This window comes from Alexandromys fortis, unplaced genomic scaffold, assembly GCF_014885135.2.
Source record: "Alexandromys fortis isolate MF-2015 unplaced genomic scaffold, M_Fortis_MF-2015_v1.1 scaffold_39, whole genome shotgun sequence".
Taxonomy (NCBI): Eukaryota; Metazoa; Chordata; class Mammalia; order Rodentia; family Cricetidae; genus Alexandromys; species Alexandromys fortis.
The window spans coordinates 12482833-12501157 of NW_026067918.1; the positions used below are offsets into that span (position 1 = coordinate 12482833).

An 18325-nucleotide genomic window follows, 5' to 3' on the forward strand; every position below is an offset into this window, starting at 1 on the left:
GGGAGTTCCAGCTCCATGAGGCCCACCCTGGCCTCACTCTTGGTTACTCTCCTTGCTTTGCTCTGAAAACCTTTATTTTTCCAAAGCTAGAACTGGCTTTTTATCATGGCTGCTACAAAATCCTGAGCATTTTCACCCAGAGTGTGTTTGCCCTCAGTGCATCTATGTCAAATACAGGAAGTGCTGGGCTGTGTCAGGAGCCAAGCTTCTGCTGTATGTTGTGCCTCCTACTGGAGGGAGGTCCTTGTCTCCCAGAGCCTCAGTTTCTCTTCATGTCTCAGGCACCATGAAGCAAACGCAGTCACCTTGACAGACCCTGTTCTACCTGGAGTTCTTGCAGGCACGTTTGCCCTTTGGGCCCACTTGCCACAGATGGACAGGAACCCAGGACCTGCTCCGTCTCTGTCATCCGTGATAGTGTGAAACAGGAGTTTGGTTCTTGGATATCTTTTAATTTTTAAGAGAAGGTTTATTTATTTTGTGTGCCTGAGTGTTTTGCCAGCATGCATATCTATGTAACATGCACACTGCCCACAGAGGCCAGAAGAGGTTGTCAGATCTTCTGGAACTGGAGTTGCAGATGGTTGTGAACCACCATGTAGGTTCTTGGAATTGAACCCAGGTCTTCTGCAAGAGCAGCTGGTGCTCTTAACTGCCAAGCCAAATCTTTAGTGCCCCCACCAACACCCTTTCTAATTTTTTGAAGTACAAATTCACATCCTAAAAAGCCAGTCATTTATATTCTTAAAATAATTTTAATTCATGTTGGACCTCAGCTTTTTAAAGCTATAAATCAATAAAAGAAACAGGAAATGTGTATTTGAGGGAGAAAATCCAAGTAGTATTTGACATTGTTCCCATAGTCTCCAGTGATGATTCTCATTGTCACGTAAGACGACAGTGGACAGTGTTGCCCATGAGCAGTCACTGTTAGCTGACTTTGGTCCTGAGGGTGGTTTTGACCTTGTACTGAGCATTAATAAATCAGAGCAAAGAGATGTCGGGTGCTTCACCAGTGGGTACCACGGTGCTGCCTCTTAGAAGACAGAGGTCGTTAGTCAAGGGCACTGTGGTAATGTCATGCAGATGTTATAACCTATAATTTTACTTCTCAGATTTATCCTCAGGAGAAAAAAATTGTGAAACTGCAAAGATTGCAGATTAGGGTATTGTCATAGCATTGTGATAGCTAGCATTGGGGGAACCGTTCTAACAAACTGGACATTTACACAGAGGTCGTGCTGTGCTGCCACCTGGTTCAGACTCACCCTGGCAAGGGTGTGCATAGAGAACAGTGCCCCCGGTGCTGATCCTGTTGAGAGCACAGTGGACCGTGCAGGCGGCATATTTTACTTGGGTAATGAAGAAGTGTTTTTACAGCCTGTCTAAAGCATGAACTACACGGCAGCATCTGAAGAAAGAACCATCGGACATGGGGAAGTTGTCTTGTCAGACCCCTCCTAGGCTGCCCGCTCACACTGGAGCTTTCTTAGAGAGGTGGTAATCGGTGTCATTTTGTTATGGTTCAATATCTCTCTTGCTTTTCCAGGTGCTGCTAAGCCAGGTGCACCGGCTGAGGGCCTTGGACTTGTTGGGACGCTTTTTGGACTTGGGTCCCTGGGCGGTGAGCTTGGTGCGTGCTTTCTGCCTTCCTTGGGGGAAGGGAGGCAAAGATTAGCCCCGATGAGATACTCTGTAAACTCCAAACCAGAACCAGCAAAAGTCCTGTAAGCCTGGGTGAGCACCTCTCTCCCTGGTGCTTTGGGGCTTTTGCCATTGGTCCCCATCATTGTTGGACTTTCCAGAAACCAGGAGCCACAGGCAGGTGGGCATGTACCCTCCATGGCCTTTTTCCTCCCATGAAACCCACACCCTCACATTGTCCTGCAGGTGATTTAGGTACGGTTCTGAACCATTCTTTGCTGTGGAATAATCCCTTTGTCACTGTGAAGAATTGTCGCTGTGATTGGTTTAATAAACAAGCTGACTGGCCAATAGATGAACAGAATAAGGTTTAGGCAGGGGAGCCAGAATGGGAGAATGCCAGGAAGAAGAAGGGCAGAGTCAGGATGGAGAACGAGTTGGATATACAAAATGGAATAGAGATAAAAGCCACGAGCCTCAGGGCAGCACATAGATTAATAGGAATGGGTTAAGTTGTAAGAGCTAGTTAGTAACAAACCTGAGCTGTCGCCCAAGCATCTGTAATCAATATAAAGCCTCTGTGTGGTTATTTGGGAGCAGGTGGTCAGGACAGGAAACTTCCGCCTACAATTCTTCTGGGTCCTCATTCTGCAAAACTGAAGTAGAACCAAATAGTGATCCATGTTTCCAACAAATAAGCCATAAGGAAACCAAAGAGAGCTGGGGGAGCCTACAGACCAAAGAGCTTTAGAGCCTTCAGCCTTCTGCAGTGGGGAGAGCTTATTGGGCTGTTTTTGCAAGTAAAGGTTTAGGGCTAAAAGGACGTCTCCGTGGGTGAAGTGCCTGTGAGCAAGCATGAGGACCTGAGTTCAGATACACAGCACCTATGGAAAAGCTGGTGCAGAGGCAGGTGGATGGTTCCTGGAAATCATTGGCGGCCAGTCTACCCTTACCAGCAGGCTCCTGTATGCAGCGTAATAACCAGGCTAGCTTAATATGAAACAGCAAATTTTAATGAAGGGATAGCTTACAACACCAGGGATCCAGCGATGGGCAGGAAATACAAAAGGGACCTGCAGGGCTCACACCCGCCATATTTATACATAAACATTAGCCCAAGGCGAACACGCCACCCCATTGGGCTGGGCTTACCCTACAGGCTCCATGTTTAGTACAAAACCATCTCAGAAAATAAGGTGAGGTGGTAGAGGAAAACTCCCCAAGACAACCTCTGTTTGTCTTGCTCTGCACACAAAAAGTGTTCCAGCATACAAATGTACACACACACTTACAATAAATTAAATAAATGAAGTTTAAACCAATACTGATAGAACAACTAGACATTTCATATGAATTGGTTATCTTGCGTTATGAACAGTAGCTGCCTGCTGTAAGTGGCACACAGTGAAATCGCCTACGTAAGGTCTGCTGCAGAGTGCTGTGGGGTGAACAGGTCAGCAGGTTCACATTTTCATTAATTAGATATTGTCAACAGAGTGATGGATTGCAGGCTAACAGTGAGGGAGGAAGGGGAAGAGCCTAAAAATAGGAAGAACAATATTTGAAGAAGGAAAAGGTCTAAAATTGAACAGAAGAATTCAACAGTGGTTCCTCCAAGCTTGGTCCTAAGGGGGGGGGGGCAGGAATGCTTGCACCTGAGGAGTGAAGTGAGGCAAACGAGTATCACTCGAAAGAGATCACTGGGCTGTGCTGACGCTGTCTTTTACCACCAGGCCCTGTCGGTGGGCATCTTCCCCTATGTGCTGAAGCTGCTCCAGAGTTCAGCCCGAGAGCTGCGGCCGCTCCTGGTCTTCATCTGGGCCAAAATCCTCGCTGTGGACAGTGTGAGTAACTTCCGCTCAGAGACCCCAGGTCTAGGTGGGGCCAGCCATGCCTCTCGTACTCTCCCCCAACCAAAACCTGCCCAAGTCTCTACCAGCTGCTCAGTTGCTTGTCTGTCTTCTGTGTGTCCCTGTCACCTGTACTCTGACCGTACCTGGACCATTCTTCAGCCCCTTTCCTGTGTTTCTGACAACGGCACCAAATGGCCCTGGGCCCAAACCTGCCTTCTCACCACAGCCCTGTCCTGCCACAGCCTTCTTTCCTTGTTTTTAACGTACTAGCACTGGCTTCAGAGCCCAGCCCACCACCATCCTGTCTGTACCCATCCTGCCTGTAGCCTTGGAGGGACCGTTAATGGTCCTTTCTTTACAGGTGACTCCCCAGTCCCAACACTTTCCAGTTGTATCATCTACAGTTCCTTATAAACCCTGGCCCTGCAGCCATTTGTCTTCTCCACAAAAATTTGGTGGGGCCTATTCCCAGAGCTTTGTGCTAAGGTCTGTAGGTGACAAAGAAGTTAGCAGTTCCTATCCTTGACCTCAGAAGACCCTTCGGGGACACAGGCACAGACAGCTTTAAGAAAGAAAACATTGTGGGGCCAAAGTTGCACTATATAGGAGTGGGAGTCACTGACCATGAGCGTGACATGAAATGGTCAGTCAGCCCAGGCATTCTGCGTGTGACAGAGGACTGGAGGTGACACGTTGAGCAAGCAAGGGGCAGTAGGAAGGTCAGAGGACTGTGAGGAGGGCAGAGGACGAGGCTGTGGGGCGGAGAACTCTGGTGTGTGAAGTAGCTCATAGGAAGAGGGCACGGGGAAGAAGGTCCTCCCTGAAGGAGAGGGTTTGAGGTGGGTGCAGAGGATGGGCCATGAGGACAACCCATTTCCTGCTCCACCAAACCCCTCCAGTCTGCCTGGCAATAGAGCTGTAGCAGAAGACAGGCTACCCTGAGCACTCGGGATTCGTCCCAGCTCGTGGCCATGGCCTGTGAGGTCCTAGGGTGCAGATGTGGAGCATGTGCAGGTACCTAGGCAGAGCCTGTGGGAACTCCTCCAGATATGCTGGCATCAAAGACAAGCGCCACCCTCTGCAGGGTTGAGGATGTCTGGGGAAGGCCTTCATGGTTTCAGAAGGTACACACTGTGGTTCCCAGATGAGGTCGGAACCAGCTTGGCAGGGACCATGGAGAACAAATGGCGCTGATATGTGTTCAGGCTGCTTGAGGGGCTGGCTGGCGAGGAGGGAGGCGAAGAGGCATTAACTGTCATCAACTTTTGCTTATCTGCTTGCTTTTGAGATGGCCTAGAACAGATCTGTGGGTCGAGACCCCTTTGAGGGGAGGGGTTGAACGACCCTTTCACAGGGGTCACCTAGGACTACCGGAAAAACGCAGGTATTTATATTATGATTCATAACAATAGCAAAATTACAGTTATGAAGTAGCAACAGAGATAATTTTATGGTTGGGGGTCACCACAACATGAGGAACTGTGTTAAAGGGCCGCAGCGTTAGGAAGGCTGAGAACCCTGGTCTAGAAGAATCAAGTCTGTTTGTAGCTTGATTCCAGCTGACTTCTATGCCTATCGTCATGGGTGTGTGCATGTGTGAAACACTCACAAGGACTGGGTAGGAAAAACCGTGTTCCTACCTCAGTCTCATGAAACGGATGGGACTCTGCAGCTCAGAACGGAAAACACAGGAGTGAGTGTGTCGTGTGGAAAACACAGCAATGAGTGTGACATGTTTCTGACTCATGACAGGCAGAATGGTGGCCTGGGTCTGGTTAATGCAGGTCAGGGAAGGGAGGTCCTGGTTTGCAATGTCACAGGCTGTTCTTCCTCTGAGCCCCTGGAGAATGGAGTAGGTGGCCAAGGATAACCTGGACTTCCTGATCTCCTGCTGTCTCCCAGGTGCAGAATTATAGGTGTGTGCAGTGATGGGAATAGATCCCCCCCCAGGGGGGGATCCTGCCCATAAGGAAAGCCAAAAGCCAGCCTTCCACCAGCTGCGCCACATCCCTAGCCTCTCTCCAGGGGCTCTTTATTCCTGATCGCCAAAGCTAAGACCTGGGCTCCTCCTTGTTCTGCTCCGCTGAGGTCCACTGTCCACCTTCCACCCTGGACCTTGTTCAGCCATATTGTTTGTGCCACTTTTCCCCACCGACAGCTAGCCTGGAGACTAAGTGCACATCCTACACCGTACCCACTGTCCGTCCTGCCAGCACTTCGTCTCGTCACTCCCTTGGCCCAGGCGTTTCTAACGACAGATCCCCCGGGCCCCTTCCATCCCCTCCCACACTCAGCTTCAGACTCAGCTGAGCACTGTGCTGGCCCTGATGCTCGGCTTCCTGCTGAGCTCATGGTCAGCGTCCGTGTGGCGCCAGGCTGTATGTGGACATTTTTTTAAAGGAAAGCACATTTGCTTCTCTCACAGCCCGTCTCCATTGCCTATTCTCTGTGTGGCTGAGCCTTGGATTTTACTGGCGTTTGCTCCCTCACCTTGTGCAGCCAATGGCTGGTTACTTTTCAGTTCTGAAATGACCCTGTAGGCTCTCAGACTATCTCCACAGACACCAGCCGGCCTAGCCAGGACCCGAGTGCCCTGCTGAGCAGCTGCCATGCTGTTGTTGAGTCATGCCTCCCGCCTTGGCTCCTCCAGGCATGGCTGGTGGGTGTGCTCCTGTGTGCTCTATAATACCCCGATATTACCTATCTCAACCACGTAGTCACCATTCTGTCTGCATGGTAGCTTGCCCCCGGCGCTGGGTGTAGGAGTTAAAGGGCTGAAGTGAATCCTGCTGCCCATTTGTTCAAGCACCCCCTCCTCACTCCCCTGGGGCGTCCACCTCCAGCACCAGGACCAGAACCTGGAAAGCTCCTTTGTGATTTCAGTGAAAAGGGGTCCCTCAGAGAGCAGCTTGGTAAACCAGAAGCTTGTCTTTGTGGCTCACAGAGCCTATACTTTGTGACCATTTCTCTTTTACCTGTATTCCCGTGCACTGAAGGGCCAAGTGACATAAACAGAGGAACTCCCTTTGAAATGCCTTCCCTTCGACCCCATGATCTTCATCTCTATGTTAGCATGCTTAGCATTGGCAGTACTTGGTGGAGAGGCTCCTGGGAGTCTGCCATGGAGCAAAGCCAGAGCAAAGCAGCAAGGGCAGAATTGGTCACAGAGCATGGGTCTGTCACTGTGGGCAGACTCCGAGACGTGGAGAGTGGCCCTCTTCTAGCCGCACATTCTGCTAGTGCTGCATGAACTCCTGTGGACCAGTTTAGTTGTAATGGTTACCAGTTTGGGGTTTTGGGTTCGTTTTCAGTATTTTTGTGCCTACGTTTGAAGTCTTAGGAAGAGTCAGATCTGAACGCTGGTAGGATTTTCTCAACAGTGCTTCCCATGGTCACTGAAGTTACAGTCGGCACCATGCTCCAGTGGGTGGAGAACGGTGTTTCCGCTACTCTCAGTTCCTGTTTATCTCCTGGGCACAGTGCTTTCTTTGCCCCAGAGGCTGCACTTGGCTGTGAGCATCAACGCACAGCCTTGATTCACATTTGCACCATGCTGATGGCTGTGTGCGTGGTACCAGGCTTTGCTGGAAAGGCCCTTCCTGCAATGTTCTCGCACTGCCTGCGGGCGCCAGGGACCACCCTGTGAGTTAATTTCCTAGTCAGCTTATTGCACCTGTTTCTCTAGCAGCAGGCTGAGGAAAGTTTCCTCGTTTTCCCTTCTTCAAATGACCTTGGCCATAATTCCCAGAGACAAAAATCCCACGAGGGCTTAAGCAGCCACTCCCCTCCTCACATCTGGCCTTGCCATCTAATGGCCTCCCTGCTCAAGTGGCACCTGCTACCTGCCAAGCTCAAAGTACCCCAGCTAATTCCAAGTTTGCCGCTGTGAGGGTCCATAGGCCATAGCACTCTACAGATGACATGACCTATGGGCCATCAGTACATAGTAGTCCCCAGGTGAGATGCCCTGTGGTCTGTAACACATAGCACTCTACATTCCTATGTTTTCTGGCATTTGTGGAGAGAAGGATAACGCCTGCTCAGGCTGGACTCTGCTAAAAGCGCATGAGGAGTCTTCTCTCTGTATTGCCGCAGAACACTGCTGTGTGGCAGTCCCCTAGAGAGCCCAAGCACAGGGCAGAAGTCATCCAGCCCTTATGGTGGGTTTGGAGCTCAAAGATGGCTGCTCTTCAAAAAGACCCAAATTTTCTGTTCCCAGCACCCTGTTAAATAGCTCACAACCACCTGTAGCTCCAGCTCCAAGGGATCGCGTACACTCCTCTGGCCTCCCACATACATATGACGATTGTGTGTGTGCACACAGACACAAATAATAAAAATCTTGGGGCGGGGGAAGTGTGAGCAGAAGAAAAGCAGGTGACCCTATGAAGAACGATATAAAGAGTTATGTTCCCTTTGACTATTGCAGGGACCCCACAGGGACAGCTGGCTCAGAGTCTCTCCCTGTGCCTTGTTATGCTACCTTTAACACTGTTGTCAAATGACCAGGCAGGTGACAAACCAGGAAATAGGACCTATAATGAGAAGAAAGTCGATCCGTGGAAATGTGTTCAAAGCTGTTGCAGATGTCAGGCCTGGCAGACAAGCACATCACCAGGCAAAGGTCTGGAAATGAGACACGGGAAACTGGGGTGGTCAGCGGTGAGTTCAGTCTCACAGGAGAAAGCGGTGATGGGAAGGAAAAGTTCATAGAGCCGTGCAGCAGCCACAGAAGGTTCCACTTGTCGTCTTTGACCCTTTGAGGGCATAGAAATATTTGAAAAAGTGATGGCTGGAAGTTTTTTCATTTCCAGTGAAAACTGTAAACCACAGATCAGTCAGTTCGGCACACCCGCACCTTGGGAAATGACCCACTGGCTGCAGGTGGGCAAAGCCTGGGGCCATAGCACACCTTGGGCCAAGGTGGGCCGCTGGAAAAAGCTGGTCATGGGCAACATCCTCTGAGCTCTGAAGAAAACTGGTGTCTGGAGGATGGAGGCAACCAGAGATGTAAAGGCACACTGAGAAGATCCCTGGCCACCAGACTGGAGCACAGGACAGTGCAAGGGAGGCCCAGGGGGAGCGCCGCGTGGGCGGCTGGGGTTTCCTTCTTTTGATATTGAGATCTCATTCAGAGAGATAATCGTCTGAGCATTCCTAACAGGTGTATCCTGGAAATTACAGCTGCCGGGAGCAGAACTCCTGGTAACTCCCATGGTTGGGAGAGAGAGATTAGAGGAATCTGGACCAGCAGGTGATACCACTGATGGTTCTGAAAGGATGGGAGGTAAACATTGGGAATGACCTTGACAGACAGGCTTGTTCCTTACTGACCTGGAAGACTTCGGAAGGAGAAACAGATGATCTCAGTGGCTTTATGTCTCTTAGAGAGCAGCACAAATCCAGATAGTTTCCATGGAGAACTCTCCCAAACATTAAGGAAGAGGCATATGGGTAGCAGCACGCCCCTTTCTGTATCACTTCATAAGATCACAAACGAGGCAAACAACACAAGACAGCTGTAGACCTCATGACTATAGATACCAAGTCCTGAGGAGAAAATTCGGAAGAACATCAGTATGAAGGCTGGGGATGCAGCTCAGTTGCCAAAGTGCTTGCCGTGGAAGCATGGGGACGTGAATTTGATCCCCAGCCCCCACATAAAAGCTGAGTGCATCTGTAGCACTCAGCACAGAGAGGGGCGGAGAACTGGAGCTCTGTCCAATCAGTCTAGCCAGTTAGTGGGCTCCAGGCTGATGAGAAGCAGGGCAGCCTTCCACATTCACTGTCGTGCGCGCGCACTAACTCTCTCTCTCTCTCTCTCTCTCTCTCTCTCTCTCTCTCTCTCTGTCTCTCTGTCTCCCCCCTCCCCCTTCTTCCCTCCCTAACTTCCTCCTTCTCTGATAGAAATCCTTCAGGGTTGTAAAGGTGTTTAATAGCTGTGAAGGTGAGTTTTAATTGCCGACTTGACAATCTAAAATAGTGGTTCTCCCCTTGTGGCTCACAACCTGTATCCTGCATATCAGATATTTACATTATGACTCATAAGACAGCACAGCCCACTTTGTGCAGCACCGTTCTCTGGGGTTGAGTCCTGTACTGTGTAAGAATGGAGACTGCTCCCGATGGATGGTGCTAACAGGACTGTCGCTTCAGTTCCCCCAGTGATGGCCGTAACCCGGGATTATAAACCAAACAGAATCCTCTCCTTGACTTGCTTTTGTCAGGGTGTTTGATCACAGCAGCGGGAATGCACTGAGACAGCAGTTAGAGTGAGCGACCCAAGGAGACAGCCTGAATACTCAGGGAAATGCACACCTTTAATCCCAGCACTCTGGAGGCAGAGGCAGGTGGGTCTGCAGAGATCCAGGGCAGCCACGGCTACGGAGAGAAACCCTGTCTCAAAATTAAAAAAAAAAAAAAAAAAATAGGTGAAATGAGAAAAGAATAAAAACTAGTAATGGAGGGAGCCTTGACGGGCCGAACCCCGCCTGCAGGAAATGCACAGGGGCCGGGCACCCACTCTCGCATCTTCATTGTTGCACTGGGAATTCTTCACTGTGCAAAGCAAAAAGAGGAAAAGAGACCTCTGGGTGAACAGGGGGAGGTATTACTGTCTTTGTTCAAACAATGTGTGATAATCTGATTGAGTCTATTTTAAACTTCTGCAGAACTTATAAGAATATTACTAAGTGGGCTGGAGAGATGGCTCAGAGGTTAAGAGCATTGCCTGCTCTTCCAAAGGTCCTGAGTTCAATTCCCGGCAACCACATGGTGGCTCACAACCATCTGTAAAGAGGTCTGGTGCCCTCTTCTGGCTGCAGACATGCACAAAGACAGAATATTGTATACATAATCACAGACAGAATATTGTATATATAATAAATAAATAAATATTAAAAAAAAGAATATTACTAAGTCTGTTGGTTATAGGATTAATATACAGGAAAGTCAATTGATTGATGTCTTAATATTATTAATCGACAGAAGTTGAAATTAAAATAAAGATGTCATAACATAGGAAATAACAGAGCCAAATTCTGACAAAAGATAATAAAAGATATATTCATCAAACACCACAAGTCCTAGTGACAAGGGATTAGGAAACACCTAAGTCAACAGAAGACAGTCCTTGTCTAAGACCCGGACTCCAAAATCCTTATGGAAATGGGCAAAGGACCCACAATGACCAAAAAAACCTTGAAATAGAACAACGCTTCTATTTCATATTTCTATAAACAACTCAACTTCAAGACGTGCTCTAAATCCACAGTACTGAAAAGCTAGCATGGCGTCAACGAGGCTGACGGTGGGGAGAATAGTGCTGCAGGTCCCCACACAGAGGAGCGCACTGGTGCCCAACAGAGGCTCCCAACCGTGGGGAGAGCAGGTCATCTCAAGAGTCGCACATTTGGGACAGCTGGACATTCAGGTGCCGAAAAGTGAACCATAGTTTAAAATTACACCAAAATGGATCCTAGACCAAGTGTAAAACTCAATACAATAAAACTTGTAGAAGAATGCATAAGAGAAGACTTGTGACCACTTATGAAACTGAGATTTCACACAAAACCACAAAGAAACTTCATGGGTGGTCCTCAGGGAGATGGAAGTATCTTCAGTCTGCAGACAGCATTAACATGTACAGACAGGCCACGGGAGAGAGAAATAGCTCCAGATCATGGGTCTGCATGCAATAAGGCCTTTTCTTTAAGATCAGAGAACAGGCATTAGGTGTTTGTTTTCTCTATCATGTTGGTCCTAGGGATCAAACTCAAGTTCTCAGGTTTGGCTCTAAGTGCCCGTGTCCAGCAGATCCACTCTGAGTTCTTGTTTATATCATGAATATTTATTGTAGCTTTCTCAGAGACGGGGGGGGGGGTGCATGCTGGCCTTTTAGAACATGGCAGTCCTCAGTCCCCCGAGTTCTGGATGGAGCTACAGGAGCAGGCCAGCACATCTAGCTCTAAATAGCTTTGTTTTGATAGTTTAATGTTGGAAGTAGTCTAAACAGGCATACACGCTAGTCAGAGATTTAAAAAAGCACACACACACATATGCTCACCCCAACATACCCATGCCTCTTGAAAGACGCTGCTGATGGAGCTGTGCACTGTACAGTTCCGTGTCTTTAGAATGCAGAAGGCATGTGCTTGTCTGTAGTCAGGAAAGGCAGACTAGGGGGCTGCTTGGGGGCGAGGGAGGGGAGGGATGGGATTTATAAGGGACGTGAACCTGGAAGGGGCTAAATCCGGCCTTTGGTGGTGGGGTTTGGGTTCTGAGCCTTAAGTCTGCGCCACGCCTTTACATCCTGTACCCCAGTGCTATAGCTAAAGCATACAGGAACCTGCACTGCTTCCTCGTCGATTTCCAAACAAACAAAATGTGGGCTTGCTTCAGACACGTGCTGCAAGACAACCTAACACTGCCCTGGAATTTACTCTAGACCAGAGGCCGGGACACACAGCTGAATATGAGCATGGCACTGTTCCTGAGAAAATCACTGAGTTAGGAAGAAAATGGCCTTTTCACTAAGAATGTCTCTCTCGGGGTTGCACGTGTCTGGAGAAGCCAGAGGTCAATGTTGGGTTAAAGTTAGACCAGAGTTCCCCACACTGTTACGTCATATGCATTCTACTGCCCCCTCACCCCTGTCAGCTCCTTCCCTCCCAATCTTGTGGGTCCTTTCTTGTTTCCTGACACTCCAACAACCCTAAAAATCTGAAAACTCAGATTCACGTGTGAGAGAAGACATGCCTGCTTGGTTTTAATAAGTTCCCCAAGTTGTTGTTATCATCTGTCTCTACTAATTAACAAGAACAGGGAGGGAGGCGGATAATTAAGACTGGTGTAAGCTGGCTTCCAGCTAATTGAGGGTTTTTTCATAGACAGAATTAATGTGCAATTCAGGCAGACCTTCCAAATTATAGTTAATAAAGTTTTATTTATAGCACCACTGGGGAACATCAAGGGCATGATATCAAGGAATGTGGGAAAACAATCTGAGTTGGTATTGATGGGATAATCCAAAGTGGGGCACACAAAGAGGATTACTCTGTGCACACTGCCCACTCCTCAGGAAGGACTTCCATGGAAAAAGACAGCCAGGAAGGAGCGGGATTTTCTTTCTTCAGCCCCTTGACCTGTGTGTCCTTTGCAGTCTCCAAACATGTCTGCTTCCTCTAAGTCAATCTGATGAGGTCAGCCTCACACCCTTTCCCCACACTCCCCTCCTCATGGACATGAAGCTCAACTGAAAGTTCAGGCTCAGCTTTCTCCCTCTAGTTGCTGCCTCGTCCCGAGTTCTGACGCCCTGGAGCAGCCACACTGGTTCTGCTGTCCCACTGCAGGGCTGCCCTGGGAAGAACACACACACGCCCCTCCTGAGCCCACCCCCGTGTCCAGACCTGTGCTTCCTGTCTGTTAAACTTTGCTTTGGGGGTGGCTCTAGATTTATAGAAAACTGAGATGATAGTGGGTTCTGTCCCCTTAAGCCCCACCCCAGTCTCCTACATGAGGGGCACCTAGAGGGCATCTGTCACAATGGGACCTGTGTAGAAGCCTGACCACCAGCTGCCCCACCCAGGCACCTGTCTCACGTCACTCCTCTGTGCAGACCCCATGTGGGGTCTCCCTCTTGTGGGGGGTTCAACTCCTCCACACCCTACCCCATCTGTCCATGAGGTCTGCACACCTGCACGTTCTTCTCGGGACTCCCAGGCTTGGGGTGCCCTTCTCACACATGCCTTACTGCCGCTGTTACCATGTTTCTCCCTGCAGAGCCCCGACTCCCCAGCCCCCGCTTTGCTGTGCTATGGAGTAGTCTGTGATGGGCTGGGCTTTGCAGCAAACGTCGTTTGTTTCTTTATTCACTTCCATTTTGTTTAGGATCTGAATGTGGGTATGGAGGGGTTGTTTGTTTTCATTATTTATTTAGACTTTATTAGTCACTTTTCACTGCTGTGATTGAGCACCAGGGCCAAGATGACTTAGGGACAAAGAGCTTATTCTAATGGAGGGTGTGCGCAGAGAAGGCCAGAACGAGAGATCACATCCTCAAGTGTAAGTGTGGATCAGAGACAATCACTGAAAGAGGAGAGGGCAAGGCTAAGCACTCTACACCTGTGCGACTCTGACAATCCCAGCACAGCTATTCCACATCACAGTTTGTGATGACCCCTGAGGTAGCCCCCGACCACATGGGGGCCCGCGATGTGTGCTGCCCTAGGGAGAAACTTCATCATGTGGATCATGGGCCCTAGACATAACCACGCTGAAAAGGTACCTTCACATAGCCTTCTGTCTTACCAGTGAGACAGCACCCAGAACCCAGTTACATAGCGTACTCATGCTGACTGGTTGCACACAGCAACAGTTCCTACAAATGTGCGTCCCTAGTGCTTCCCTTCCCCCATTGGTTTCTGCAGACGACAACCTATGCTCAAGTCATAGTCGACCCTCAAAGCAACGAAAGTGTGTGAATATGAGGCCATGGCAGGGAGAGAGGAGAGGACATTTGTTCAGTTTTTCCTGTGAGCATGGCCCTGGCTGTCCACCGGCTGTGACTGTTTAGGTCAGCGACAGCAAGGACGACATCTGCGTTCTGCCCAGTCTCAGCTAGAAGATGCCCAGAAGGCTTCTAGGAACACAGGGGAGGCTGAGGAACAGTGAAGGGGGGACTGCAGCAGCATGCCGGGGAACTCCAGTGGGTGGGGGACGAGAAGGACAAGATGAACGTCCTCCTTCAAAAGGATGCCGTTCTCACCTCTGGGCACCGTCAGGTTACTGCTACCAGCTGTGAAGAATCTTGATTTCAAGGCAGGTGAGATGGCTCAGTGGGCAAAAGTGCTTCTTTTGAGACGACACAAAGGCAGAGTGAGAGAACCGGCTCTACCGGAGTGCCCTGGCAAAGAAAACTCTTGACCTCAGCAGCAGGTGGGGAGACCTCTGTAGCCCAGCTCTATGGGACCCTTGGGGACAGTGTAAGGTCTACATAACAGAAGTCATCCAAGGTGTTGTAAGTTCTAGGGAGCAAGTGCATTCCAGCCCTAGTTCTCTGTGTGATGGTATAAGTTTATGTCTAGGAAGCCCAAAGGGTCTGTTAATACTAATAAAATAACTTAGTAAGGTAGAATGCTTAATATGGAGAAGCCAAAGGAGCAGCCGTTAGAGGAGCAGACAGGAAAGAGCAGCTGTGTATGGTGGGGTCATAAATCCAAGAATAATCTAAGCTGAGATGGGAAAAGCTGCCACAACAGCACCTTAAAACATTCCTGAGAGACACAAAATCAACTTGAGCAAATAAAAACCTACCCTGCTCTCTCACAGAAGGGTTCCGTGTCATAAACACGTCAGTGTTCTCCTGGTTAATTTATAACTTTAATATAATCCCAGTCAGATTGCCAACGGGCTTTTTTTCTGGAAGTAGACATCCTCAGCTTCACGTGCAGAGATGAGTAGGAAGAGGCAGGGAATCCTGGGCAGGAAAGATGAGTCATGGAGACTCTGTCCTCCCAGATACCACACTGATGAAGAACGGGTTGTACCAAGCTGCAGACAGACACACGGACTGGAGCCTTGCAGAAGCGACCCCAGTGGATTTGGTGGCTGATAGTGATAGCACCTCAGGTTTGCAGTCCTGCGCATGTGATGGGCTGCAGTAGTTTGGATCTTGAGTGACTCCCAAAAGTACTGGGAAAGACCTGGAGTTAGTGGGAAGTAGCTGAGACCATAAGAGGCGGGGCTGGTAGGAGGTGTAGATCATGGCAGTGTGTCCTAAAAGGGCATAGTGGAACCTCCGTCCTTCCCTCCTCCTCCTTTGTGTCCTTGCTGCCATGAGTGTGCAGCTTCTTCATATATTCCCCACCTGATGAACAGCCCCACCTCGGGCCCAGAGGCAGCCAGAGACTAAACCATAACTTAGAATAAACCAGCCTTCCTTCCTTCTTAAACAAGGTTTCACTGTGTAGCCCTGGCTGTCCTGAAACCGATTCTATAGATCAGGCTGACCTTGAAATCAGTGGTCCTCCTCCTGCCTCTGCCTCCAGAGTGCTGGGATTAAAGCCTTGTGCACCACACTTTTCCGTCTGTAAATTGAGTGTTTAAATATTGTATCACTGTGACAGAAAGCTGAGACAAGAGATTGATTTGCACACCTTGAACAATAGGATTCAAGTTAAAGAGATACCTTCTTTACACAGAAAACAAGCCTGTAGAAGCATGAGAAGAGAAGCAAGACAAATTCAGTTTTAACCTGGGGCGACTGAATTTTTCAAACTACAATTCCAAATTGAGATGTCTTTGGAAGAAACTTACTTGAATACAAATAAATTTAATAGAGAAATATTTAAAACATAAAGGGCTCCTAGAAACACACGTGCGAGCGCACCAGCAGTTCCAAAGGCAAGTGGTCAAACTGAAAGCAGCAGTTCCCTGTCAGCTCGGTACAGGGGCTGAAGAGGTGGCTCAGTGGTTATGTTCTTACAGAGGATCTGACACCCTCTTCTAACCTCAAGCACTGCACACACATGGTGTTCAGGCATGCATGAGGCATGGCCCATACATAAATCTTTTAAAAAGAAAAGTTGATGCAAATGGTTGTTAACAATGTGAGGTTGCTGTTTCTTCTGAGTGCACAGCAAGGCTGCCTGTACAGTGACCTTTTCTTTGCTTATCAGATGGCCAGAGTTGAAGCAGCTCACAGCATGCTGTGCTGCAGAAAGCGCCTGGTGCTTGAAACTGCAGAGCTAAGACCCTTTCCTTTGATCTGGCAGTCTGCCTTGGGATTCACTCTATAGCTCTGCAAGCCCACACAGGAAATGACTTACTATAAGTTCATTGTCTGTAGCTTTGTTTGACCAGAGGTGGCTCAGCTGGGAAGTCCAGGCATGCATAGGAGGCTGGTCACGATGCCTGCAAGGGATATATATTGTCAGGGACTGTAAAAAGAGCGAGGAACCCTCTATGGGGAAAGTAAGGGTGTGGGGTCAGATTGTCATACTATACCCTATAGGTACACATGAGACAGCCTAAGGAAGGTGTCCCCTGGGGACCTCACTATAGAAAAGCCAGGTCCTTGACTTTGCACAGAAAAGGATTTCAGGAGGGGCCAGTGTGAAACAGCCGGGGCTTATTTAAAAACATTTTTATATCTATTTAAGCACCAGTTTAGTAGGAAGAAAAGCACTCAGGGAATTAATAAGACACACCCAAGGACCTGTAGAGGGCTTCTCAGAGTCCTAGCTATGTGTATTAGCAGTAGCCAAGGTACAACCCAACGTGTTGCTAAGAAGCCTCCATGTCTCTGTTCTCATCTTTGCGAAGTGGGATGGTATCCAGAGTGCCTTGGATAGGTTGTAATCTGGCCAGATAAAACCATAGGTCACAAGGTTGCACAAGAGAGTTGAGGTGGAGCTTTGGATGTAAGCAGGGGTTTCTTGTGAGGCTCCTAGCATACTGTGGGTTTCCAGCTAGGAAGAGCGTCAGCAGGACCCATTGCCATGTTAGCATTGCTACAGATGTCTCCACAGCAAAATGCTGCGAACCATGCAGAGTTCTTGACTCCCTACTGGCAGAGGCTTCAGGGAGCACACCTTTCCCTTACAATGGTTCCATGATTTTCCTTGCCTGTCCTGCATCATGTAGCAATAAAATTTTTATAAAGAAAAAAAGAAAAGCAAGACCCAGGCATCCTGGCATGGACCTTTTGGTTTAGGGAAGTTAGCGGAGTGTGTAAATTCATATTTGCTTATGTGTCTGTAACAAAAGCACATGTGAGAAACAGAAGACCACTGCACGCGTAGTGGCAGGGGAGCCTTCATTGGCTAAAATTTTGATTGGACTTTATCCTGGGGTGCAAATACAAAAGTGTAGAGAAAGGGGTGCAACACACGCCTTCCACACCCATGCTAGGCACAGCATCGTAGCCCCCCCTCCTTTCGTGCTGAGCCTTCAGCTTGTGGGGACCGCATAGCTCAGGCCTCCTGCATCCTGAAGAACAGTGAAATCCCACTGTGCTTCTGCATCTCCAGGTTCTGGTGGTGCTGTGCCCAAGGTGTACAGGTGACTCATTTCCTCCTCCTGTCTCCAGATTCCCTGCAGCTTCGCCCACCAAGGCCACTCTCCACAGCAGTTTTCTCTTGCTGGAAACATCATCCCTTCCAAATGTCATATGCCTGCTTCTCATGAAAAGGAAGAGACTGCATTGTGGGCTGAGTCACCTCCAGCATCCCTGCAGTTCTCTGTGGTCACACTGGAAAGCACAGGGCCTTGCAGTCTCCCGTGGGTCCCCTGTGCTGCCCCACACCTCCCTTGTGAGACTTGGTAATGCTGTCTTAAGTCCACTTCTTATACTCTGCAGCCTTCTGCAGTAAGGAGAGCAAAGTCAGGTCTCTCCTGGAGAAGGGAACTCACTCGCGCAGCTGGTCCAGGACTTGCTCCCTCAGCAGTGCCCGCTGCAGCTGTACAGTCCGACCAGCAGCTTCACCTTCCCTCTCTCCCCACCTTCCTTTCCCCTGAGGTACAGACTTACAGAGGCGGTCCACCAAGAAAAGCTCATTTTCTTGCTTCCCCTGCTCCCCCTCCTTCTTACTAGAGGTAGCCTTAGTTATCACTGCTCCTGGTGTGGGGAAGGCACTGCTTAGCAGAGTCTGGGCTTCCAGAGTGCAGCATGGTCAGAGCCCCCACATCCTCCACAAGTGTGAGCTGTCACTGACTTTCCTGCTCTTCTAGGCTGTAGCCTTGCTTTCTTTCCAACTCAGGGAAGCTGCTGGCCCAGGCCTCATAAAGAGAAAACAGGTTAAAGGATTTGCTCCTCGCCCCTAGCAAGT

The 18325-nt window shown here is 49.2% G+C and overlaps 1 protein-coding gene across 5 annotated transcripts in view; it reads left to right on the plus strand.

The window, feature by feature from the left end:
• Positions 1-18325, plus strand: part of Rptor (regulatory associated protein of MTOR complex 1) — a 283595-nt gene that overhangs the window by 216106 nt on the left and 49164 nt on the right. For all 5 annotated transcript variants that reach the window (XM_050140239.1, XM_050140240.1, XM_050140241.1 and 2 more), the window contains 2 exons: positions 1550-1633; positions 3378-3488. In XM_050140239.1, the coding sequence (XP_049996196.1) occupies positions 1550-1633; positions 3378-3488 (195 nt within the window). The remainder of the gene's footprint in view (positions 1-1549; positions 1634-3377; positions 3489-18325) is intronic.